The following is a 26,114-nucleotide window of genomic DNA, read 5'->3' as shown; positions in this document are numbered from 1 at the left end:
CAGACAGAGGTAAAGGAGAGTGCAGGAGAAATGAAGGTGGTGGATGGAGCAGAAGAGAGGTACCCTAGGTTGGGTGGGCTGTGGGCGGGGGCGGAGGTGCTGGAGGACAGATGACGTGGGGGCCGAGGCTGGAATCTGAGTTCCTCCCTTCCTTCTGCAGCTCGAATGCTCTCTTAGCTCCTCTTCTTCCTCCCACTCCGTCCCCCTCCCCACCCCCTCGTAGTCTCAGATGGGGATACTGAGTCCACACCGAGAGCACTTCTGGAGGAAGCTGGCCTTCTGATGGGCTCACACCATCTCCCTGCAAGTTGGCATTCAAGTGGATAGGGAGAGACCATGGAAAGGGACTGATACTCAAGGATGGGACAGATACCAGGCCTGCTCACTCCATGGGTCCTCACTGGCATTTCTTTGTTTAATCTTTTAAAAACGTTGGCTGCACTGGGTCTTCCTTGCAGAGCGCAGGCTCTCTAGCTGTAGTGTGTGGGCTTCGTTGCTCTGAGCAGCATGTGGAATCTTAGTTCCTGATCAGGGATCGAACCTGCATCCCCTACATTGGAAGGCAGATTCTTTACCACTGGATCACCAGGGGAGTCCCTCTATTGGCATTCCTTGAAGGGACCCTGAGCCAGCTGGTGAGTACAATTGTGAGGGGGCGACAAGAAGGCAATGTAAGTTTATTTTAAAAGTCTTCTATTTATTTGAGTGGCTTTTAAGAAGCAGAAGGCCAGATTGTAACACTAGGAGTAGGACAAGCATGAGCAGTGAGAGGAACCCACGCCAGCAAGCACATAGCACCCTTTCTTTTGTGACTGGGTAAATGTTACAGAGCCAGACAGGGCTGGGGCCTGCGGAGGGCTGAGGGCAGACCACGGAGGGGCCATGCTGGGAAGAGTGGGAGCAGTCTCACCCCCAGGCCAGGGAAGCCCCACAGATGAAGAAACACGAGCTCCACCTGTTTAAGGAGGCACTTACTGGTCTACCACGGAAAGTAACCGAGAGAAGCTAGGTTATAAGGAAGGCCAGGGCAGCCCATGTTTGCAAAAGACTGAAGTAGACCTACTATAAAACAAATGGTATAAAATAGGGCTTCTGACAGGTAGACACAAGCCCACTGTGTGTAGAGGTTTCATTTTAAATCTTCTTCTAAAGTGGGGGTACCAAGATGTTTGTAAGTAGAAATTAGAACTTAAGGATATGGGCTTCCCTAGTGGGTTGAATGGTAAAGAACTTGCCTGCAGTGCAGGAGACCTGCGTTCAATCCTTGTGTGGGGAAGATCCCCTGGACTAGGAAATAGCAACCCATTCCAGTACGCTTGCCTGGTGAATTCCATGGACAGAGGAGCCGAGCAGGCTACAGTCCACAGGGCCACAGAGTTGGACACGACTGGACAACTAACACTTCCACTAGAACGTAAGGATATGTGTGTGCGCAAGCTAAGTTGCTTCAGTTGTGTCCGACTCTGTGTGACCCTATGGAGTGGAGCCTGCCAGGTTCCTCCGTCCATGGGATTCTCCAAGCAAGAATACTGGAGTGGTTTGCCATGCCCTCCTCCACGGGATCTTCCTGACCCAGAATCAAACCTATCTTTTAAGTCTCCTGCATTAGGCAGGTGGGTTCTTTACCACTAGCGCCACCTGGGAAGCCCAGAGACATGTGTACTGTTAATAAAGGAGTTTATATGCACACAGTTTAAAACACACAAAGGGATGAACCAGGTTATCTCCAGGGTCTCTTAGGATCCAAAGCTCTGTGAGTCTGAGTATTATATCTTCATACTGTTAATTACTCGTTTCTGAAAAACCCAATTCACCAAGCCTGGGTCAGAGGGTGCAAACTGGAAACTCAGAGGCCGGATTTGGCCTGTAAGATGTGTTTTATTTGGCATGCACAGTGTTTTCTAAATCCATAATATCTGCCAACATTTAAAAGTCCAAATTTCTAGCTTCTCTTGGAAAATGGAGAGGAATATTTGGCAACAGCAGCCCACATTCCCACACAGCAGCAACCATGTCAGACGACAGTATCTGTGTTCCCCATTTTGCTACAGTCCTTGCCTAATCCTCTTGCTCATTCATGTCTCCTGCCTGGCCCTTGGAGGCATCAGAGTCTGTGGCCTGGCCCAGATGTCCAGTCTATAGTGACCTCATCATTTTCTATCTGATGCAGCTACACGCCCAGCCTTGAGGCTTCTACCCTAATTCCAGAGCAGACCCATTTTAACAGTTGGCTCATGAAGATGTATTCACCTGCAGGCCAGGAGTGTGGAACTCAGGGTTCCTGTCTGCAGAGTTTTGGTTTGTGACCGAAAAGTTGCCAGCCATATTTCAATTTCATAAACAGAATCCAAAGCCCTCTTGGGGGATGACCCATCAGATACTTCCTGATCAAGGCCAAGGGTAAGTCCCTTCTGGATCAGTCCAGAACACCCAAGTGGAGGACAGTCCCAGTGTAGGCCAGGCTGGACCAGGAGGGCAGGGAAGAAAGCAGCTTTCCTAGCTATGGCCATGAGATGACCAGGGAAGCTGGGTACTGTTAGCGGCTTTTATAAATGCCTAGGAGGTATCACTCACAGTGTAAATGGCTCCATTTGCATTTGTGCAGTGCACAATCTGCCCGACTGTACATGTTGGCCTCGGGACTGTCAAGAGAAGGGAAGAAATAAATGTAGATGGTGATGCAGGTGCATTCAGAAGTGATTCTACCGCTTTGTCTTTAAGGCTGCAGGGATGAAGGGTGGGAGGCAGAGGGTGAGGAGCCAAGACCTTGTTTGCCAGAGGATAGAAGCTGGAGAAATAGATAAGGGGCCTGGCCTCAGAGGGCCCCACACTGCACATGTGCAAAGGCCCATGAGATGACAGGAAGAGCCAGGACTAGTTCCAGGAAGCAGGGCTGGCCATCAGTATACCCAGGACCCCTTGGTTAACAGAGATAACCATCCTGTACACACACACACACACACATTCAGTCATTAGCAGAGTTATCTGCCCCGTTATACACACCCACAAAACATTATACAAACCCACAAAACCACAACATGTACAAAAAGCATGCATGTGTGCAGTTTTTTTCCTGTTGCACATATTCATATGAGTGTGTCCATACACACCATCACAGTGGTTGTTGGTAAGAGCAGCTCATCACAAAGGTATGTTTAATGAACATCTTCAAAGCACCCAAAGTCCTTTTTGACTGAGCTACTTGCAGGAGTCCAGCACAGCACCAAGTAACATGGGAGAGAAAAGTAATCAGCAAAGAAAACCAGAAACTGCGGCCAGCAGCAGAGTGTTGGCCTGCAGTGCCCCCTACTGGTAGGAGGGGCATTTGTACTTTGCTTGAAGACAGTGAAACCTGAGACACTGCTTCTCAGGCACCTCTTCTTTTATTTTTTAAAAATTATTTTATTTCAATTTTGGCCGCACCAGGTCTTCTCTAGTTGTGGGGAGTGGGGGATACTTAGTTGTGATGCGCCGGCTTCTTATCGCAGTGGCTCCTCTTGTTGCAGAGCACAGGCTCTAGCGTGCAAGCTCAGCAGCTGCAGCCCGCAGCCTTTAGAGCACAGGCTCAACAGTTGGGGAGCATGGGCCTAGGTGACCCACAGCATGTGGAATCTTTCCAGACCAAGGATCGAAACGGTGTCCCCTTCATTGGCAGGCAGATTCTTAACCACTGGACCACCAGGGAAGTCCTCAGGCACCCCTTCTAAGTAAGCCGCCAACCCAGCATGCCATTCTCCGTCCCCCCGCTCCCTCCTCTCACCTAGCCAGGTGAGACCCTGGCATCCTCAGAGCTGCAGCAGAGCATCGGAGAACGAACATTCAGGGCCTTGCACACCGCCCTGGAGAGCAATATCCACCACTAACAGGGATGGCAAAACAGGTTTTTCATCTTCCGTGTCAACTCCAGCTCACCAGTGGTGGCTGCCTAGAATGCTGGGTTGAGAAGGCTTCTGAAGCCAGGTCTGCGCTTAGCACTGAAGGGTATCCTTCTACTGTGGAACAGCACCAGCGATCATGGCAGTAAGCACCACTTCTACACTTGCCATTCCCTAAATCTCCAGATTTCCCCTGACCCACAATTCCAGCATGAGGGTATGTATGTCTGTGACTCTCTCACAACCACAAGGAAACTGACATTCCAGCTTTCACCTGAGTGTTATCTTACTTGATCAGTAACTTCCGAGCCAGCTGAAATTCTCCCTGGAATCCTCTTTGTGAAGAGCTATTTCTTGCTTCCACAGACAGCATGTGGATGACTCGTTAGATCCAGGTCCTTAAGTCAACAGGGGGCACTTCACTTTATCCCAAACTAATATTTACCTAAGGCCCATGTATCTACCAGCACTTATCACTTCTCAAGAAACTCCTCAGGGGCACTCATGAGCTGAGAACCACACGGCTGTGCTGAGCAGATACTAGCTAGCCAGCTGGGCTCAGCTTTAGCCAGGGGTCCTGTTGCCTGCCCTGCACCCAGCACTCAAGTCATACGTGTGCATCGAAATTCCAAATTACTATGTGCCAAGGCACTTGAAAACAGACCTTGAAATCTTCAGTCTTCGGATGCTAAGGGCCTACTGTGTTTAGCATCAAGATTCCCAATGCCTACAACCCCTGATGATGCCCGCAGCTGGGCACAGAACCTACTCCTGCTGCCCTCCTTTGCAACCTAGCCAGCCTCTACCTCCGAATGGATGTAAGCTGGTCTCTCCCACTAAGGAGTAGGCCAGGGATGTTTGCCTTAACCCAGGGGTCAGCAAACTCTTCCTACAAAGATCCAGAGGAAATTTTTCACCTCCTTGATTTCTGCTGAAGCAATTCAACTCTCTTGCTGTAGTTCAAATGCTGAAGACATATGTAAACAAATGGGCATGGCTATATTCCAATAAAATTTCTTTACAAAAACAGGTGGTAGGTGGAGAAAGAAATGGCAACCCACTCCACTGTTCTTGCCTGGGAATCTCATAGACAGAGGATCCTAGCGGGTTACAGTCCATGGGGTGACAAAAAAGAGTCAGACGTGACTGAGGGGAGAAAATAATCCCAGGAAAGTTGAGGCACTTGCCAAAGGCCCCCCTAGAGCCTGGAGCCGCGACTGCTAAGCCCACGTGCTGCAGCTACTGAAGCCTGCACGCACCCTGGAGCCTCTGCTCCGCAACAAGAGAAGCCACCACAAGGAGAAGTCCGCACACCGCAACTAAAAAGTAGCCCCTGCTTGCCGAAACTAGAGAAAAGCCCACGCAGCAGCCAGGACCCTGTGCAGCCAGACATAAAGAAAATCATTTGAAAGAAAAGCTGGTGGGCTAGATTTGGCAATGGCAACCCACTCCAGTGCTCTTGCCTGGAAAATCCCATGGACAGAGGAGCCTGGTAGGCTGCAGTCCATGGGGTCTCGAAGAGTCGGACACAACTGAGCAACTTTATTTTCACTTTTCACTTTCATGCATTGGAGAAGGAAATGGCAACCCACTCCAGTGTTCTTGCCTGGAGAATCCCAGGGACGGGGGAGCCTGGTGCACTGCCGTCTAGGGGGTCGCACAGAGTTGGACACGACTGAAGCGACTTAGCAGCAGCAGCAGATTTGGCCCAAGGTGCCACAGTTTGCCAAACCCAGCATCAGCCCAAACATATGGATTCCACAGAACATGGGGGTGTCTGGAGGTGCTTCAGAAAGTCTGCAAATGTTTGATTCTAGCTTAAATTCTTCTTTGCTGTTTAGGAAGCTGCAACAAAGATGTACCCACTCAAGTCTATTGTGGCATTTTGCCAGGCAGGGAGTCAATATGTTCAACAGACTGTCCGGTGTTAAGAAGCGTCACATCTATGCACGTGGATGGGCCATTTGGCAGAACAGTTAAGAGCCTGATTCCCAGCATCAGACAGACATGAGCTCGAGTTCTCCTGTTGCCACTTCCCAGCTGTGTGACTTTGGACAACTCACTTTACCTCTCTAAGCCAGCAGACCCAGGAGACCACCAGAGTGGACACTGGCCATCCATCATGCTCCCACAGCCCCTTTTTGCTGAAACGTGAGAAGATAGAGGGGCCAGGGCAACGGGGAGGGGGCACTCAGGGGCTCAGGACAATGCTATTTATAACTGTTACGGAGGCATTTCAGTATTATAAGCACCAGTTTGGCTGGACTGGTGCACACCAGTTGAATATCATTATAATGCTGAATCCACCTTGGATTTAGACTTCTTTCTGATTTCAGTTTCCTCTGGCATCTTCTGCTATATCCCCATCGCTCTGACTGGGTTCTCAGAAAGCGGAGAGGACTGTTTTGCAGTGACCTTGGAAATCTCAGTGTGTAGTAACAGGGCTTCTGTTTTAATTAAGTGGCAGTTTCCGCTGGGTCTGGGACTTGGTTGGTAAGTATTTCCTGGGACATGTTCTGCAGGAGTGCCATGCTTTTGGCTAGAAGCTGTGTCCTCTCTGCTCTATTGCTTCAGTCCCTGGCTGGGCCAGGGGCTCTGGTGCTTGTATGGCTTTTTAATTTGCCTCAGTTCAGTTGCTCAGTTGTGTCTGACTCTTTGCAACCCCATTGGCTGCAGCACACCAGGCTTCCCTGTCCATCACCAACTCCCAGAGCTTGCTCAAATACATGTCCATTGAGTCAGTGATGCCACCCAACCGTCTCATCCTCTTTCATCCCCTTCTACTCCTGCCTTCAATTTTGCCCAGCATCAGGGTCTTTTTCAATGAGTCAGCTCTTTGCATCAGGTGGCCAAAGTATTGGAGTTTCAGCTTCAGTATCAGTTCTTCCAATGAATATTCAGGGTTGATTTCCTTTAGGATTGACTGCTTTGATCTCCTTGCAGTCCACGGGACTCTCAAGAGTCTTCTCCAACACCACAGTTCAAAAGCATCAATTCTTAGGTGCTCAGCTTTCTTTATGGTCCAACTCTCACATCCATACGTGACTACTGGAAAAACCATAGCTTTGGCTAGATGGACCGTTGTTGGCAAAGTAATGTCTCTGCTTTTTAATATGCTGTCTGTGTTGGTCATAGCTTTTCTTCCAAGGAGCAAACGTCTTTTAATTTCATGGCTGCAATCACCATCTGCAGTGATTTTGGAGCCCAAGAAAATAAAGTCTGTCACTGTTTCCATTGTTTCTCTATTTATTTGCCATAACGTAATGGGACCGGACACCGGTTTTGGAATGGGACTGGATTTTCACTTTTTGAATCTTCAGGTTTTTTTGTTTTGTTTTGTTTTGTTTTTTGAATCTTGAGTTTTAAGCTAGCTTTTTTCACTCTCCTCTTTCACGTTCACTTTTAATTTGCCTGCTGACACAATTAACAATCTTCTCCCCAGCACACCTCCTCACCACTTGAAATGATCAGAAGGTGTGTCTGGCAGCTGCCTCAGCCTGCCCCCAGGACTTCTGGCCTTTTATGGCAGCCACTGAAAGCTCTTCCAGGCCTGAAATGCTCATTTATGGTTTCAATTATAGACTTTGGACCCTCGTGTCTCTCATTGCCCAGGGCTGTCCAAGTCTATTAACCGTGCTCCAGTGAAATAGATAGCTTTTAGCGCACCTTATCTTGCTGCTTTCCACGTCATATCTTCCTGCTTCCCGAGAGCCCTGGAAGAATCAGCCCTGTAATCACGAGGCCCTAGAGGCAGGACCTCTTGGCCTCAGAGTCCCTGGGGTGTGTCTTAATTAGGTGACATCTGGTGCTGCCCTCGGAGTGCACGTGTCCACCCTGCTCACTCAGCCCAGTCCAAGCAGTGAGCCGCGGTTGTGCCCAGACTCTCAGGCTTCTTATGGCTACCGGCCAGCTCTGAGAGCCCCAGAGGCTCATCCAACCGGTGATTCTGACCCCAGAGGGAGGCGAGGCAGAAGGCCTTGGTGTGGTTCGGCCAAGAGCAAGGGTGACTGGGGCTGAGCTCCTTCCCTCACTTCCTTTTCATCTCCTCGAGGTCGTCCTCAGGCCTCACAGTATCTCTGGCTGGGCCAAGGGCTTCGGCAGAGGAAAGAGCTCCCGACCAGGGCCTCTGACTGGAGGCCGGGGAGGATCCTGGCTGTGGCTGGGAATGACCTTGTGCAAGGACACCTTTATCACTTGCTCATTCCCTGATAAGGCGTCAGCAGAGCTGCCTCAGCACCTTCCACTCCCCACCCACGGCACGGTCTTACCCTTCCTCCCCACAGTCAGACTCCTGGCTGCTCCAGCACTGAGAGGGACAGCGAGCCCAGGACTCTTCTCACACAAACTGCCGCTCATTTCCAGAGCCAGCTCAGTCTTCTCGCTTTGTTCTCCCTCCTGGGTTATTTGTCTGACTCTGCTACTATGCCCTACATTGCCCAGAACCTGGGCCGTTCGGACCCTGGGCTGAGTCCTCAAAAGGACAAAGGACAGGCTCCACATTGCCCATCACTCCTTTCCCTGCCCCCAGAAGCATTCCAGCTCCCCTGCACACACCTCCAATCGCACCTTTGGCTTGCCTCATAAAGTGGTTGCTCACAGCTGGGATTCCCCCTGGGGAGCTAGACAATCAGTCCCCACCACTGATGTCTGCTTATCCCTCTGGGTCTTCCTGTGGGATTAATCACTGGAGCTCCCACTTTCTCTCCAGAGAGAGCCAGGCTTGTCAGCAAAGGAAGAGGCTGATTCATCAAGCAATGAGAGTTCTCCCCTGCAAGTGGTGGCAAAGGCGCCGCAGGGGATCCTGCAAGCCCACCGGGTCACCTCATCCTGGAGTCCCTGCGCAGCGTCTTTAGAGACAGTGAGCTCACCACCTCCACTCTGAATCCCAGCGCTGGAGAATCTTGCTAGTGGACATTTCACTCCTTCCTCACTAATCAGCCACAGCCCAAACCAGACCTCTTCACACTTCCTACATTACCCCAGGCAGGCCTTCCCTCAGGCTAATCCTGGATGACTTCCCACTTCAGTCATTGAGCTTTCTTCCATGCATTTGAGCTCACAATGAAAGGTGAAAGTGAAGTGGCTCAGTCGTGTCCAACTCTTTGCGACCCCATGGACTGTAGCCTATGTCCAACTCTTTGCGACCCCATGGACTGTAGCCTGTCAGGCTCCTCCGTCCATGGGATTTTCCAGGCAAGAGTGCTGGAGTGGATTGCCATGGTAAACACCAGTTCTCCACTGCTTCCTCCACCAACACGGCTGCTTGGCAGCAGAGCAGGATACAACCACTGAGGGAGTAAGGGCTGAGATGAGAGAGTTGGCAGGGAGGAACAAATCAAATTTGGCTAAAAAACACACAAAAGCAAAGGAAGCATTGATCAGGCAGTGCCCCCTGCTGGCCATAGGAGAGTTTGCATGCAGGTTAAATTCACTCCACTCCTTCCACAAACTCCTGCACCTGTCTGCTGACCCTTGATAACTCAGGGGATCGCAGGAAGCAGACAGGTCGTCTAGTCCAGTGGTTCCCAAATGTGTAAAACTGTAGGGAAGTGGCTGTGGTTGATTGTGCATCTTGCCCATTTGACAAAGGCCTCTGGGCTGAGGAGCCAGCAGGTGCTGAAATCCAGCCTATATCCTGCTAACCAAGCTGTGCACCCCAGTGTGGTCTGGGTCAGTTCACAGGAATGGTTCTCTTTTCGTAATTCATTCCAAAGACCTCATCCTTCTATAACTTGTACAAAAGCACCATATATATCAGGAGCAGCCCCAGCATACAATGCTTGCTTCAAAAAGGGCAATCTCATAAAACCCAAGCTTCTTTAGCTAAAGGAGAGTTTGAAGACCACCTAGAAGATGGGGAAACTGACTCATCAAGTAGTGAGCGTTCTCCTCGGAGATGGTGACGAAGGGGCTGCAGGGGTTCCTGCAAGGACGGAGTGTTCACCAGTGCACCTCAGGGGCAGGCCACCTCATCCTAGAGTCCCTTGCAAGGGAGCTTAAAGTCATACACTTAATTTGCCAAGACAGAGCTTAGAAGCCAGATCCCATTTCTTTGTACTACACTGAGCTAGTTTCAGCAGCCCTCCTTGAGGCATCCTGGCTGCTCTGACTCTCCCACCCTCAGTCTCATCAACTTCCCCCTGAAACCCAGCTACTGTGCACAGTCTTACTTTCTGAGCCAGGATCATGGCACAGTGTTTGCCTAAAAGGAGGGCTGGTGAGGATGCTGGCCCCGTCTGCAGTGTTCTACAGGTACCTCACTCCCAGGGATGAGGGCAGACATGCAGAAGGGCAGAGAGGTGGGGAACCAGAAAGGTCCATTGGGTGGCGCTGGTGGCTCAGCTACTGCGCTGGGGCGGCCTGCTTCGTAGGTGAGGTCCGCCGGGATGTCTGAGCCACGCCGTAAGGCACGTGGGCGGCCACCGTGCCCATCTCCTGAGCCCCAGCCACGTGGAACATCTGGTCGTCAAAGAAGATATGCGGGCGGATCTTCTCCAGAAGGGGGCCCTTGGGTGCTCCCGCAAGGAACAGGGCCTCATCCGTCTCCAGGCCCCAGCTGCGCAGGGTCTTGAGAGCCCGGGCCCCCGAGCTGGCTGCACTGCGTGCTGTCACCAAGTAGGTGCGAATCGGACACTCCAGTCGCAGGCCCTTGGAGTAGAACTTCTTCTGCAGTCTCCCCAGTGCCTCCAGGAAGCCCTTTAAGGGGCCCTACAAGAAGGTGAAGGAACGCTATGAGCTTACCCATCTCCCAAACACTTTGCCCCCTCACCAGCTGGGCTCCCTACAGCACTAAGATCTTGCTGTTTGTGGTTGGAGTGTTTTGCAGGATCCCTATTAATCTCTCAGTTCTGCTCTGCCTGCTCAGGCTACTGCATGCATCAGTTGGATTGTAGGTACCCACGGCATTCTAGGTGTCCACACTGCTGTGTCAGAAAAAACACACCTGGGCCCCTGCTACTATAGCAGCCCACCAGGTATATGGGTGTCTGTCCTACAGCTCTGTAAGTGTGGCTTTTGTGCTCATCAGCAGGGAGGAGATTAAAAATATTTAGTAACTATGGCATGGGCACCCTTTAAACAGAATGGATTCTGGTTGCAGACTACTGGGACAGACAGACCAGTGTGTCACTGCCCAGTATCGACCCTGCTCCTGGGGCGCATGGGTGGCTCAGAGTGTCGTGCTCCAGTTTCGTAGGATCAGGGAAAGGATCAGGAAAGGTGTGCTTCTAATCTTGGAGACCCCTCACTTGCTGGGTGACCTGGGGAAAGCAGAGGTCTCCTGGGGCTCTGCCTCTCACTTAATGTAAAACAAACAAACAAACAAAAAAAACCCCACAAAACCGTCCTGCTCTGGATTCCCAAGGATTTAGGAAGGACCAACAAGAAAGGAAGTGAAATGAACACTCAGGGGTCATAGCTAAAGCCAGCTGAGCTCTTGGAGAGAGGGACTTTGGGGTTACTGAGCACCCAGATTTTTGTTAAAGGCATAGACAGGAGCTCCCCAAGGGCTGGAGAATCCCAGTAGTTCCGACCCCAGGGGATTTCCACCAGCTCTAGGTCATGTTCTGCTCTTAGGGAGACTCTGAGTAGTTTGAGGGTGAGTGAGGATCCCCGAGCCCCTGGCCAATGGATGGAAGACAGAAAGTGAGAAGGGCTGGTATGGTCCAGAGCAGACGGGCTGCCCCAGACCCCACACCAGCTGGATCTCCCTGCCCCGAGGAGGGACACTTGTCTGGCTCTTCCTTTCCTCCAGTGAGGGAATCGGGGGCTTCTTTAGAGGATGGGACCCTGCTCAGAGGGGTGGGGGAATCTCAGAGAGGGAAGGGCAGCTTCAGAGAGAGAGAGGGTGAGGCATTCAGAGAGGGATGGGGACTTCAGAGAAGGGATGGAGACCCAGAAAGAAGATAGAGGCCTTCAGAGAGGGGATGGGAATTTAGCAAGAGGATGGGGACTCCAGGAAATGGACAGAGACTTCATAAAGGAGCTGCAAAGAGGCAGAGGGCTTCAGAGAGCAGCTTCAAGAGAGAATGGGGGCTTCAAAGAGGGGGTAGGAATGTCATGAGAGCAGTGGGGGCTCAGAGAAGAGGTAGAAGCTTACTGAGGGGGGCCAGGGGTCAAGGTGAGAGAAAGGCTCGCTGGAGGCCTGGGGAGGGGCCCTGGTTGGATTCTGGGCTGAGCTTGGGGTTTGACTCTGGGCTGGAGGTTCCAGCCAAGGGCAGGTTCTGGGGAGCTTCCTTCCTCCACCGAAGGGTTCCCAGGAGTGTGTGGAGCACCTGGGCCAAAGGCTTGTTCTCGTGAGCCTTCTCATGCTCAAAGAACCTGTCCAACCCATGGGCCTTCACGATGCGCTCTGACTCGTCCGAGAAAAGCACAGCGTCCCCGTCGAAGGCCACGCGCAGCTGACTCTGGGACACAGCCACGTCCCTGCTGGGGCTGAAGATGGTGGCCGCTGCGATCCCTGCATGGAGAGAGGCAAGACTGTCCCCCCTCATCTGGGTAATAGGCACCCCGACACCCACCTCAGCTGCCTGGGGGGCCAGGAGAGGGCTATCTCACCCTATCGTCGCCCCATCTGCCTCACCCAGGACTCAGGGCCCAGCAAAGGAGGGCCAACATTCAGAATATTACAAAACAGGCCAGTAAGAGTGGACAGCGGAGGGAGTTTCCTATCAGTCCAGTGGTTAAGACTCTGGGCTTCCAATGTCAGGGATGCAGGTTTGATCCTCAGTTGAGGAACTAAGATCCCACATGCTACATGAAATGAGGCCAAAAAAAAAAAAAAGGAATGGAAAGTGGCTTTATCTCTGAGTAGGGCTCTGAGGACCCCAGACTAAGCCAGGGTTTCCCCTTTAGTTGCTGCTTTGAGGGAAGGTCTGGGGCGAGGGGCTCCCAGCGAACAGGAGGGCACTTGGAAGGCACAGGGCAGGAGCTATTTATCTTTATGCATCAGTATGGGGGCCTTTCGACACTCTAGAAAGGGCAGACTGGTGTGGACAGTTGAATATCAGTCCTGAGTAGAAGGCAGGGCCCCCCAGGTCACCACTGTCCTTCCTGGGGCTCCTCACAGGCCCCTGATGTAGATCTACAGGAAGGACTCCTGACCCTGGCTGGGCCTCAGTTACTCTCTTACTATTGGTTCCTGCAAGACCCTCACCCTCTCTAGACCCAGATAAAATTAAGGATGCTTCATCTCTGTCCAGGGATCCCAGGCTTCAGTCTGGGGTGGGGGCACTGTGGGCAGCTCCTAGTCTACAGCCAGGTATGCCTTACTCCCTGGTATGGTAAACAATCCGCCTGCAACACAGGAGATCTTGGTTTGATCCCTGGGTCAGGAAGACCCCTTGGAAAAGCAAATGGCAACCCACTCCAATATTCTTGCTTGGGAAATCCCATGGACAGAGGAGCCTGGCAGGCTACAATCCATGGGGTTGCAAGAATAGGACACGACTTAGCAGGTAAACCACCCCTACATGCCCTCCTTAGGGCTGCCTGGTCTTTAAAGTTTCCCTGGGGTAACCCGGGTGGCCATGGGAGGCAGCACTATTGACATGTGACTCAGTACAGACTCTGGACTTCTCCATGGGGTCCAGTATGCCTGTTGCGAACCCTAGCTCCAGACTAGAGCTCACTGGATGACAGAGAGCAGTTTCAGGAGGCTGGAGACCTGGCCAATGTGCTCAGCCCATCCTTGATTGTTTACCTCTCCAAAGGCCACGTCAGCCCTGCTCTTTGGGGATCTAGGGTCCTTAGGCCTGGGAAGAGGCAGAGCTTTGGGAGGAGTGAGCAATGCCGACTTCACCTCACCTTCACTTAGCCTGAGGATGCTATAAGCAAGCTCAGGCCCTGGACATCAGGCCAGCTTCCTTCTCAGCTTTGCCAGTGCTAGAGCCAGGATGAACCAGAATCATCTGATCTTGAGCAGGGCCTCCCTTCTGACTATGCCCTGCTCCCCAGCCTGGGCTTAACTTAAAGACATATAGAGGGACTCAAGCAGGACAGTGCCAAGGTCTCAACCAGAGGGTGTGACATCTGTCTAGGAAAATGGGTTCTGCTTTGGGCTTAAAGAAAGCCTCTTGGAGCCCCATGCAGCTCAGGTGAGTAAGCCTCAGCAGGGAGAGAGGCCAGGCTTCTAGGCAGGAGATAGCATGAGAGAGGAAGAAGTAAGCGAACACATTGTTGGCTGCAAAGCAAACTTATTTGGAAACAATATTTCCAAAGGGGAAATATTGGTGGCAGAGGTAAATTAGAAGCTTGGGATGAACATACACACACTACTATATACAAGACAAAGCGCCAACAAGGACCTACTGTATAGCACAGGGAACTCTATTCAATATTCTGTGATAACTATATGAAAAAAGAATCTAAAAAAAGAATGAATATATGCATAACTGACTCACTTTGCTCTACGCTTTGCTGGAAAAGTACTGATCTCCTTCCTCACTGGCCCAGAGAGGGACAGAGGCTGCCCATGGTCACACAGGAATCAGAACTCCTACTGATCTGGAGGATTTTTTTAGAAGGGAATAGCTTTCTGGGCTGCAAAGAGGGTTCCCACAGAAACTGACGGCTGGGTGATGTGGATGAGTAAAAGCATCCTCAACATGGTAGGGCAGGAGGTGGGAGAGGGAACTAGATGGGCAATGAGTGAAACAGATGGGACCTTGTTCTCAGGGTTGACAGGACAGGCCATAGGAATTAAGGGAGGTACTGCCCTTCCAGTTACCATGGCAACCCCTAGAGCCTGCTCAGAGCTTTAGGACTAGGCTGCCCATCTCTGACACTGGCTCCCTACACTCCTTTTTGCCAGATCCCCCACACTCTGCTTCTCCAGCTTGACTTACCTTCATCAATGGCCTCCTGCACTTTTTCTGCATCAGCCGACAGGTAGAGGTTGGTGTGATAGGCCTTGAGGTAGCAGATGGGGCTGTTGCCGCCTGTCATGCAGAACCTCTCGATGAACAGGTCTGGGGAGGAGGTAGAGAGGAGCCAGGTGATGTCTGGGTCAACCCTCAGCACCTCAGAGTGGTCCCTCCGTGTCCAGTGGATGCCATCTTGGTTCTGAGTGGTGGTGGGGCAGCAGAGTGATTCTCTGAGCGATTTTAGGCCAGCGTTCCCCTCTTTGAGCTTCCCCCATCCTTCATCCATGAAATGGGGATGACCACATCTCTGAAGGAGCTGCCTGGCTCACAGTAACATCCCCTTGTCAGGGAACCACAGTACTACAAAGGCAGGTCCCCAGCCATGTGATTCACGGTCAATCCTTCCTGATCGTAGTTGATTGTATCGGGGTAGGCACCTGCCTCAGGCTGGGCCAGTCAGATTCTCTTCCAGCCTGGGTTGATAGTCACTGGTACCCATGTCTGTGCAGGTTGTAAAACTTTGCTTGTCAGTCAACAGCTGCTGCTCTGAACCCACGGAGTTACCGCATCATTGCCCCAGCCCCTCACACACGACGGTCCACCTTGGAAGGGCACAGCAGGGGTCCTTCAGGACCCTGCCTCAGTACCATAGGTGGTGTCCATCCTATTCCTCGGAGCTTGTGTCACAAAGTGGGTAAATATTTTTAATATCACCCCTGCTTCCAAGAGTTTGAAATTAGGATTAAAACAATGCCAACTGGTTCTCTTGCTTGCTGAAAACAAGGACTCGTAAACTTGTAAATTTGGGCCATATTCAAGAAAAGCAAAGAAACACAGTTTGGAGAAAGAGAAAAAGAGACAACAAAGGAAAATAAGAATGGGTTTGCTGAGAGAAGCAGAAATCAGGGCTCTTGTGGTCCAGAGAGAAAAAGAGCCCTGGAGAGATTACCAGTACTTGGATTCAGGCCCTTTGGGCTCAGTTTTACTTCCTTCCCTGTGGTTCCAAGAGGCACTCCAATAACCTAGTAAGAAATCATTCTCTTGAGCTAAGGCTGGCTCTAGAGGGTCCATTACTTTCAGTCAAGAGTTTGGACTAAGACACAAAGTCTGTTCACTCTGACGACTGCACCTGCCTCCCCCAACAGCCCTGTAAGACCTGTCAGCCCCACTGCAAAGAGAAACTGAGACACAGAGGCAGCAAATATCCAATTGCATCGCAAAGGGAGTGGGGCCTGTGCAAGGATGTGCTGGAGCTGGCTTGTACCAGCTTACAAGGGCCAAATGTCAAACATTCAGGGACTTTGGAGCCAGTTAGATTGTTCAGTTATTGATAGCTGGACATCAGCCACAATGGGAATATTAACACCCTGAAAATGGCAACGCTATGATCAGAGTCTGGGGAGGGGTGGTTTTGTTTTTTGAAAGAGCCTATTTACCAGAACCCCACTGGGCTTAAGATTCCAGTGGGCATACCTGCACCCTGCAGAGCTGGGATGCCAACCCTGGGTGTCCGCTAGGGATCATGTCATGGCCAAAGCTGTCATGCTTACCATAGTGGTTGATGCTGTTGATGAGACGGACACCCACTTGAGCGTGGTTGTTGGTCACCAGGACGATGTCGAAGAGGTCCTCGCTCTCAGGGTACAGCTCCCGCAGCCGCCTGTTCACAGCCTCCAGAGCCTGGATGGGAAAGTGGGTCCTAGGGCTCAGACTCCCCAGGGACTGATGCCTGGGGTTAGTAGCCAGGGTTGTGGATGAGGGGTGGGCTGGGATCCAATGCTTGGAGGGGAGGGGAAGTCAGGGGCTGGGCTCGAGGTCAGATCAGTGGACATGGACTATCACCTCCTAATCTCTGTCCTTGTATGGGTTGATTATTGCCCATTCAATAATGTAAATTATTAGATTTTGACACCTCACTAAAAGGGTGAGTGGAAGTCGAAATTCATCTCAGGTTCCATGAACTAAGCTGGGTATCTGAAGTGGGGCTGCATTCGTTCAGGGGATGGGGAGGACTCTTCTTCTCACAATGGCTGTCCCCTTGCCAAGTCACGCTCCTGTGGGGTAGCACTACCCAGAGGGGACCCTTTTCCTTTACTCAAACCCCTAAGGGAGTGCTTTTATTTTTAAAAAAATAAGAAGTAATTAAGATTTCTTTAAGTGAAAGCAAATTCAGTAGATAATCATAAATACAAAATATAAAATAGTTCAATATATTAGATTAAGGTATTTTTCAGTTACATTATTATGTTCCTCTCTAGTTAATCTGTAATAAAAGACAGTGTTCTTTGGGGGGACTTCCCTGGTGGTCCAGTGGCTAAGACTCTGGGCTCCCAATGCAGGGGGCCCAGATTTGATCCCTGGACAGGAAACTAGATCCCACATGTGACAAGTAAGAGTTCGCATGCCACAGCTAAGACCCGGTGTAGCCAAATAAATAAAGATTAAAACACAACAAAAACAGTGTTCCTTGGATGAATACTATGTCTGAAATTATAACAAGATTTGCGGCAGAATATACTTTTTTATACATTCCTTTTCTCCTATTTTTTCTATTATGGTTTATCACAGGATATTGAATATAGTTGCCCGTGTTATATAGTAGGACCTTGTTTATCCATCCTAAATGCAATCTACCAACCCCAACTCCCGTGGGAGGGCTTTTAGCTAATGCCCATGAAGGCTTTGTATGGCCAGTGGTGGGACTGCCCCTCACCTTCACAAAGGGGAAGGCTGGTCCAGGACTGAAGGGCTCGTTCTCGTGTTCCAGCTGGTAGCGCACGTATTCCTCCACGCCCTGCTCCGTGTAGATCCGCTGCTCCTCGTCCATGCGGAACAGGGCTCGGGAGGACACAGCGATGGTGACGGCATTCTGGGGCTTGGGCTGCAGGGATGCAGGAGAAGGGGTCTACCCTCAGACTTCCCTGAGGCGGGTCTCATGTACCAGCCTTTCTGGGAACTGGGGCAGGGAGAGAGCCCAGGCCTGGCCTCTGCCCTAAAGGAGCCCAGTCTTGGGCAGGGACAGACCTAGATCAGGATCCCCTCTGTGAAGGACCCAGCTGGGGACTGGGGGGAGACGATGGCTCCCCAAGGAGGAGGACAATCTGGTGGGAGGCCATGTCCTCAGGGAGTTTGCAGTCTAGCTGCCCAGCTTGACATGACAGAAAAATGAATACAGTGTAAGCAGCCAGAGTATGATTGATGCTCAAGATGGTCTTCAGAAGGTGTCCTTTATAAAATGGGAGCTACACGCCCCTGGGAAGAAATGGCGCCCAGAAGCATGACAATTATAGAAGAAAATCTGTCTCCAGCCTAGATCTTTCTCCTGAGCTCCAGACTGTTATTTCTAACTGCCCAGTTGACTAACAAACACTCAAACTCATCATGCCCAAGGCTGAATTCCCAAGGACAGCAATCTGTCCACCCTCAAGCCTCACCCCGCTCCCCTCTTCCTCATCTCAGTGCTCCGCACAACCAATCACTCATCCCCCAGCCCAGAGCCCAGAAGTCAACCTCAAGTCTTCCCTCTTCCTCTGCTCCCTTTCCCTTCAATCAGTCACCAAAACCTATCCACTCTACTAGAATCCATCCACTTCTTCCCGTCTTCCCTACCATGGGCCAGCCATCACCATTTCTTATTCCCTCCAATATGTGGTCCATATTGTTGTCAGGGGATTTTTCTCAAATTCAGATCTGATCATGCCCACCCCCTTCAGTAGTGCCCTCTGTGTGGTAAAGAACCTGCCTGCCAATACAGAAGACATAAGAGACACAGGTTCAGTCCCTGGGTTGGGAAGATCCCCTGGAGGAGGGCATGGCAACCCACTCCGATATTCTTGCCTGGAGAACCCCATGGACAGAGGAGCCTGGTGGGCTACGGTCCATAGAGTCGAAAAGAGTCAGACACAAGTGAAGTGACTTAGCACACATGCACCCACTGTCATCAAATTCTTCTCACACTCTGATCAGCAGCCTTGAGGATGGAGTAGGAAGCCCTTCATGAGACTCCTACCTCTGTCTCCTCTCTTACCTTCTCATTACCCTGCTTTGCTCTATCTGACCTTTCTATGTCTGAGCACATCTTCCCCCACCCCTTTTCTGAACTTTTACACTGGATGTTTTCTCTGCCTGATTTGCTCTTTCCCTGACTCCCCATCCAGCCAACTTCTACTCAACCCTCAGGTCTCAAACTACATATCATCTTTACAAAACTGTCCCTTATCCCTAGTAATGGGCTTGCTACATTTCCTACCAATTTCCTTTTTAGTAAAATTTTAGTAAACTTAGTAAATTTTTTCCTTTTAGTATAATTCATTGATGTAGATGCTTGACACTAAGGAAATGCTGAATCTCCTGGACTTTGGTAGTCTGTCCAATCTGCCGGTCACTCAGCCTACAGCTGGGATGAATTTCAAAAGACCATGTGGAGCCATTTGAATCTTTCTGCTCTGCTGTAATATTTTCAATAAACCTCTGACAACAACTATATATGTGCATATATGTTAATATACATAATTGCTTATCTGTTGTTGTTGTTGAGTCCTTAGGTCGTGTCTGACTCTTTTGCGACCCCAAGGACTGTAATCCACAAGACTCCTGTGTCCATGGGATTTCCCAGGCAAGAATACTGGAGTGGGTTACCATTTCCTACTCGAGGGGCTCTTCTTGACCCCAGGGACCAAACCAGAGTCTCTTGCATTAGCAGGTGGATTCTTTACCACTGAGCCACCAGGGAAGTGCAATTGCTTATTTAACTATTTCCGTTTCTAGGCAGAGTTCTAGAAGCAGGAACCATGCTTAAGTTATGAGGGAGCAGGAACCAGAGTTATCTTGTTCATTTACTGTATCTCTAGTCCTCCAAACTGTGCTTAGCATATAGTAGGTGCTCAGTAAATATTTAATGTCTCTGAACTTTTAAGCAATTTATTTTAATGAAAGACAGTATTTGCCATAACAAATTTAACACGAACAAGAAACTTCACTGCAGTGCCCTTAACTGTTCAAATTGCTTGAAATATAGTAGACGCTCAGAGAATACTGTTTGAGTTGACGCAGATTTGATAAACATTTATTATTGTTTCTTTGTGCCAAGCACCTGGGCTCTGCCTGAGGATGGTCCTGGTAGAGACTCGGCTCCTGCCCTGAGAGTCAGAAGCTGGTGGGGGAGAAAGATGGGTAAACAGAGGTGCAAAAGGACCTGAAATGAATGCTAGAACCAGGCGAAAGCAAAGTTCAGAGGAAGCTGCTATGGGAGAGGTGGCGTCTCAGCAGAGCCTTGAAGGAGGAGTGGGGTGAAGGAAGGCATGAGGAGCTGTGAACACATGCCGTGCCTTCACAAAGGTGAGCAGAGCCCTGTGCATGGGGGCAGAGTGTAGCTGAGCCCAGAAGAGTAGGCAGGTGCCAGATGCCAGAAGGCTTTCTTTCAGGGGCCCACGAGGGTCTCAGAACTCCTTCAGCACCTCCTGTGGAATAGGGAGAGGGGAATGCCGCCACAGGCAGCAGCCGGACCCTGCATAATCCCTGCAGAGGATGAGAATGCAGGTCCCCAAGGGACTCACAGTTGTCTAGAGAGTCCCACTACATCTCTGTGACTTGAGCAATCTTGGGACCATGGTTCCCATTCGACAGATGAGGAAGCAGGGACTCAAGTTGGGGGCAAGGCTCATAAATGGACCTTGCATTGTGGCCTGCTCCTAGCAGCCCTGGCAGCCACGCAGTCAATCCCAATTTTTCTCTCTGGAGTCAAGCCTGGGTCCCAATCAGTTGACAACACTGAGTGATGACCATGTGACAGGCACTGATTGGGGGACCATACAGATGTGATCCCCGCCCCCAGGGAGCTTATGATCTATCCCCAAGGCAGAGGTCCATGCCTCCTCTAGAGGAACAATGTCCAATAGACCTCTCTGTGAAAATGGAAATGTCCAGCACTGTCCGTGTGGCTGTATGTGGCTAGAGAGCCACTTGAAATGCAGCCAGTGAGAAGGAGGAACTGAATTTTTAATTGCATATAATTTTAATCAGTTTAAACTTAAGTAGCCATAGTGGCTAATGAAGCTTTAGAACCTCAAAGTAGGAACAGAAGACCAGAGTCCCCAGACTCATGAGGCAGACCTCAGTTTGCATTTGACTTTTACCCCATTCAAGACAGTGTGTGGGGCCAGCAGGGCGAGTCTAAGGTGTTGGCAGGACAGGTGACCGTCATCTGGGGCTCAGCCCAGTAACTCTGTCAGCCACCAACCACCCCCAGTGTCTGTGTGTCCTTGGGCTGGGTACCTCCCAACCCCCTTAGCCACTGTGAGCCTTCAAGGAAGGAAGGTAAAAATTAAAGAAAAGGGGTAATAGAGGGATGGCCTGGGACGGTAAGAGTACAGTTGCGAGGGGGGTGGGGAGACCCGCTCTCAGAAACCCAGGAGGTCTGCTGGCCTTCAAGGCAGGAGCTGAGCTTGCCTCGCCCCCTGGACTTACTGCCCCAGGGACAGCCCATCACCCCTTCAAGGACAGAGAGCCAGCTGCCCTCCCAGCCCCTTCAGGCAGGTTCCCAAGCCGCCGCTCCAGCCCAGGCAGCCAGCCAAGGTCTCGCTCCTCACTTTCTGTCCCACAGTCCCTGCCAGACTGCTGTGTCCTGGGTCTTCTCCGGCTGACCTGCACATATCCCATTGCATCCCACCTCTGGCCATTGCAAGAAAAAGATCCCAGCTGCCTCAGTCCCAGGAGTCTCCACTTCCTTCTTTGACAGATGGGGAAAGAGGCCCAGAGACGGGCAGAGTATTACTCGAGGTCATCCAGCAAAGCCACAGCAGAGCCAGGATAAGATCTTAAGCCTCTGGCCTCCGTCCACACAGCAGCACCACCCACCTCTACTCCCCTCCTCAAGCACTCCTGGAAGACCCCAACCCCTGCTATATCCACTGTCCTGGATGCTTCCCTACCCTCCTGGCCTCCCTTTCCAGATCTGGGGGAACTGGTGAGGGGCACCATGCCTTCAGACGGAGGTTTCAAAGGGTAGGACTCTTTACCCCCAAAATGGAGAGTCCCAGGATGGGACCCTGCTCTCCTGCTTAGCCTGCTCTGACTCTGTACAAGTGAGGAGGAGTCTAAGGGCCTAGAGGGCCTTAGATGCTGTGGAAAATTCAGATCCCAGCTGGAAGAGAGGAACAGCCTGTCCAGGCTCCAGGCAGAGCTGAAAGAACAGGGGAAAGGGGCTGCTCAGAGCTGGGGAGAAGCCAAGCACCTAGAGATGTCCTTGGACCTCGCTGCAGAGGGAGGCCACCCTGTCAAATGCCATCAGGTGTACCTCAGGGCAGTTCCTCCAGAAATCAGGAAGAAGTCCAGACATCGGACTGAACCATGGATCAGAAAGACCCTCTATGCCAGACCAAGGTCTCAGTTTAAGAGCTCTGGACTCCAAGAAGCCAGGTCCCTCCAGCTCTCTCTGTCTTTCACTGGAGTGGTGTTGGGGAACCGGCTGGTTACTCCTGCTTCAGGGACAAGATTGAGGCGTCATGCAGGGCAACCTGGCCCCACCTGCCTGCCCGAAGAGCTCGCATTGAGGCCCTGGGATTTTGCCTGTTGGGCCCAAGATAGGAACATGGCCACAAACTGCTGTTTCTAGAAGGACTTAGAGACAGAAGAATTGCTGGAGGAGAGGGGAACAAGATAGGTCTGGACTTAGGAAGTCCTCTGACCTCTTGAGGTGAGGGCCTCATATAGACCTTCAGGGTTAACTATTTCACTCAGGAGCCGGGGGATGAGAATAAGTCTAGGCCAGACCAGCCCAGGAGGCCCAAAGCCCCCAAAATAGCCAGTGGGGGGAGGGGTTCCCACAGGAAGGAGTAGGGGCCAGGAAGCCGCCAGTCTCCTTGCCACCCAGAGAACAGCAAGGTCCAGGGACTGACCGAGAGGTCATAACTGACGACTGGGCCTGAGCTCCCGGAGGAAACGGACTGGTGAGCTCCACTCACCACCCTAGTCTCCATCCCCTTCTTTCCATCCCTGAGGCTGTGACATTAGTCCAGCTTCCTCCCCAGGCAGGAACCAGCCTCTTCACTGCTCTGCCTGTTACCAGGCACACCCTCTCCAAGCCATCCACAAACACAGCCTCACTTTACCAAAGTGACCTTGCTAAAATGAAAACGAACCAAGTTAATCCCTTGTTGAAAAATCCTGTAGTAGCTCATAATGGTTTTCATACTTGTTTAAAAAGTAGGTTGACATTGATGCAAATAAACTTTTTGGGAGAGCCCCAATATGTAAACCATATAGTACCATATTTTATTGGTATAAATTCATACCATGAATTCAATAGGGCTTCCCTGACAGCTCAGTTGGTAAAGAATCTGCCTGCAATGCAGGAGGCCCCGGTTCAATTCCTGGGTCAGGAAGATCCCCTGGAAAAGGGATAGGCTACCCACTCCAGTGTTCTTGGGCTTCCCCGGTGGCTCAGCTGGTAAAGAATCCACCTGCAATGTGGGAGACCTGGGTTTGGAAGATCCCCTGGACGAGAGAAAGGCTACCCACTCCAGTATTCTGGCCTGGAGAATTTCATGGTGCAGTCCATGGGGTCCCAAAGAGTCAGACACAACTGAGCAACTTTCACTTTCACACACATAAATTCAAATGTATTATGTATTCAGATGTTTGTGGTATATTTATATTTAATGTCCACCAATGAATACAGGAGGCCAGTGAGAATTTAAACTTCATCATCTAGTCAGTTTGTTTATGTTTCAATTTGCTGGGTTTTGCACAGCATTGAGAAAGTCCTGATTCATACCAATAAGTGGCTGCGAATGGTAAAAAGGCTTTTTTGTTTTGTTCTATTTTAAACTACAAGCCTCAGGAAACTCAACCACAGTTGTCAGCAATCTCACGATACTCTTCTTTTAAAACAGATCACCATAAAAACTTCATTCTGAGGTTTGCTAAAAGAGATCATCGACCTGTAGCATAAGGTAACACACTGGCGGTCTGCAAGGTGCTAACATGTCCACCAACACATTTGAGTGAGCTGAGTTTTATCACATATTTTTACTTTTGTAAAACATAGTTTGAGGAAGAAAGAAAATGAATTGACTTCATCTGTAAGCAGACACCCTGAAACATGGGTCTTCATGGAGCCTAATTTTAAGACCTCTAACCCCACTGGAGAAGGCAATGGCACCCCACTCCAGTACTCTTGCCTGGAAAATCCCATGGATGGAGGAGCCTGGTAGGCTGCAGTCCATGGTGTCGCTAGGAGTCGGGCACGACTGAACGACTTCAGTTTCACTTTTCACTTTCATGCATTGGAAGAGGAAATGGCAACCCACTCCAGTGTTCTTGCCTGGAGAATCCCAAGGACGGGGGAGCCTGGTGGGCTGCTGTCTATGGGGTCGCACAGAGTCAGACACGACTTAGCAGCAGCAGCAGCAGCAACCCCACTGAATAAGATCTGGACTTTTTAATGCAGCACTCAAGGCCCTCTGTGGGTCTCTGGCATCTTCCCAACTCCTCTCCTAAAGATCCTGCATTTTACTTTCTCACTCAGTTTCAAAGACATCGACCGTGTGTCTTTTGCTCATCCTGTTTCCCTGTCTGGGAAGGTCCACCTACTCGGGCTTTAAGATCAGCTCAAACCAAGCCACCTCTACAAGACTTCCTGAGTTGGCAGTCACTGCCTTATGCTCCCACTGCTAAGGTTTTCACCTGGGCATTCACCATATCTAGGGTCTCTGTGAGCTCCTGGGGCAGGGACTCAGCCTAATTCCTCTCTCAATCTGCACTGCTGAGCAGGACTGGAGGTGCAGCAGGGAATGACTGGTGACCAGGTGGGCCTCATGGAAGGGGTCTTTGGAGGGAAGCAGCAGGGTGCTTTAAGGTCAGTTTGGAGCTCTTTGGAGGATGCTCTGAGCTAGCTTCCATCCTCCATCCCCTTCCCAAGCTCTGAGATCGGGGAAGTTGGAGTAAGCAAGGCCCAGGAACCAAGGGGAGACGAGACTCCTCCTCTGTGTGAGTCCTGGAGGGCTGAGGCGACCACCTAGGTAGCAGAAACGCTGATGCCAGCGAGGGCTACCCTGTGAGGGGAGGAGAGCCCGGAGCTGGGGCACAGTCCAGCGCTGGGACCCCAGAGTCAGGGACGCAGAGCCCTAAGCTCAGAGCGCAGATTCCAGTGCAGCTCCCTTCTCTTAAAACCCAGGGAGCCTGGGACCCCGAGCCGGAGCCCTGTGCGCAGGATGGCAGAAACCGGAGCGCACAGCAAGGAGCCGGATTTACAGAGTTCGGTTACCTGAGCCCCGGCGCTTCTGCAGGCGCCGCTGACCGGCTTTGCCAACAAGTGCTGCCCCCGTGCCCCCGGCTGGGCCGCGGCTCGGAGCTGGGCCCTGATGACAGCATGGGGGAGGAGGATCCTGGCGTGGAACCGGAGTCCCGAGATAAAAAAAACACCCGACCAGAGCTCTCAAAATAAAACGGAGCCTGTGCCAACGGCCTGGCATATGCTGGTGATGAGGACCTGCGTCCCTTCTCGGAGGGGCACCACGGGTCCCTCTCCGAAGGGCTGACGACCCCTCCTAGAGTGACCCTCACCCTGCCCTGCCCCATACCCATGCCCTGGTCTTACTGATTTGGGTTTCTTCTGGGGCGCGAGGTTGTCATAGAAAGTCTTGGCTTCCTCCCACTGCGGGGCCGCGGCGGTCTCTGCTCCTGGCCCGGGCTCGCGGGGCTCCCGGGGCTCCCCGGGTTCCATGCTCGGCTCTGACCCGGCCTGGCCGAAGCAGGAGGCTGCGGAAAGCGGAGCCGGCGGGACTGGGCTGCGGGAGGGAGAGAGGCGCGTCCAGGGCGTGAGAAGGGGGCGGGCAGCCGCGGGAGAGTGCGCGTGCGGGCCGGCAGGAGGGGGGGCAGTGCGCTGGGTGCTCAACCCGACCAGTCGGCAGGCGGTGTGTAGCTGCTGTTGCTGGTGGAGTTATATTTCGGGACACTGAGCTCTCCTTCCCCGACCGCCCCACCCCTACTGAGGGTTTAGACCCTTCGGCTCGCAGGACTGAGCCTGAAACCAGGCCTTCGGGCTGCTGAGGTTTCGGGATTGCGGGAATCCTATTCTTCGCAGGCGGTCAACGGCACCGAAAGAAGGGGAAGCCTGACTACTATTTTTTTTTTAAACCCAGGGTGGTGATCCACAAAGGAGAAAATGAAATTCTAGCCACCCCCCCCCAAAAAAAATTAAAAAGCTATTCTCCCCTCCCCTCCCCCGCCCCCACCGTATTTCCTCTCTGATGCCAGGACCCTGGAACCCTGAGCGATGTCTCCTGGGATCCTAGTCAACTTCGTGGAGGGAGAGGAGGTGGTGGATGGACAGCTCCATCCAGCAGGATGGACAGTTCCTGCTAGAGCAGGAACCTGC

The 26,114-nt window shown here is 51.5% G+C and overlaps 1 protein-coding gene across 1 annotated transcript; it reads right to left on the bottom strand.

Annotated features, from left to right (window-relative positions):
• Nucleotides 1-7,109: 7,109 nt before the first annotated feature.
• NT5C1A (5'-nucleotidase, cytosolic IA) lies at nt 7,110-25,639 on the bottom strand. The gene is made up of 6 exons (XM_027537707.1): nt 25,335-25,639; nt 17,451-17,618; nt 16,288-16,417; nt 14,720-14,842; nt 12,149-12,333; nt 7,110-10,583 (listed from the first exon to the last, which is right to left on the bottom strand). The coding sequence occupies exons 1-6, from the start codon at nt 25,458-25,460 to the stop codon at nt 10,218-10,220; spliced, it is 1,098 nt and encodes a 365-aa protein (XP_027393508.1). The 5' UTR covers nt 25,461-25,639; the 3' UTR covers nt 7,110-10,217.
• Between the last annotated feature and the right edge of the window lie 475 nt (nt 25,640-26,114).

The sequence above is a fragment of the Bos indicus x Bos taurus genome, chromosome 3, assembly GCF_003369695.1.
Source record: "Bos indicus x Bos taurus breed Angus x Brahman F1 hybrid chromosome 3, Bos_hybrid_MaternalHap_v2.0, whole genome shotgun sequence".
NCBI classification, from domain to species: Eukaryota; Metazoa; Chordata; class Mammalia; order Artiodactyla; family Bovidae; genus Bos; species Bos indicus x Bos taurus.
The sequence above is the reverse complement of the archived record's forward strand: the minus strand, read 5'-3'. Positions and strand labels throughout refer to the sequence as shown.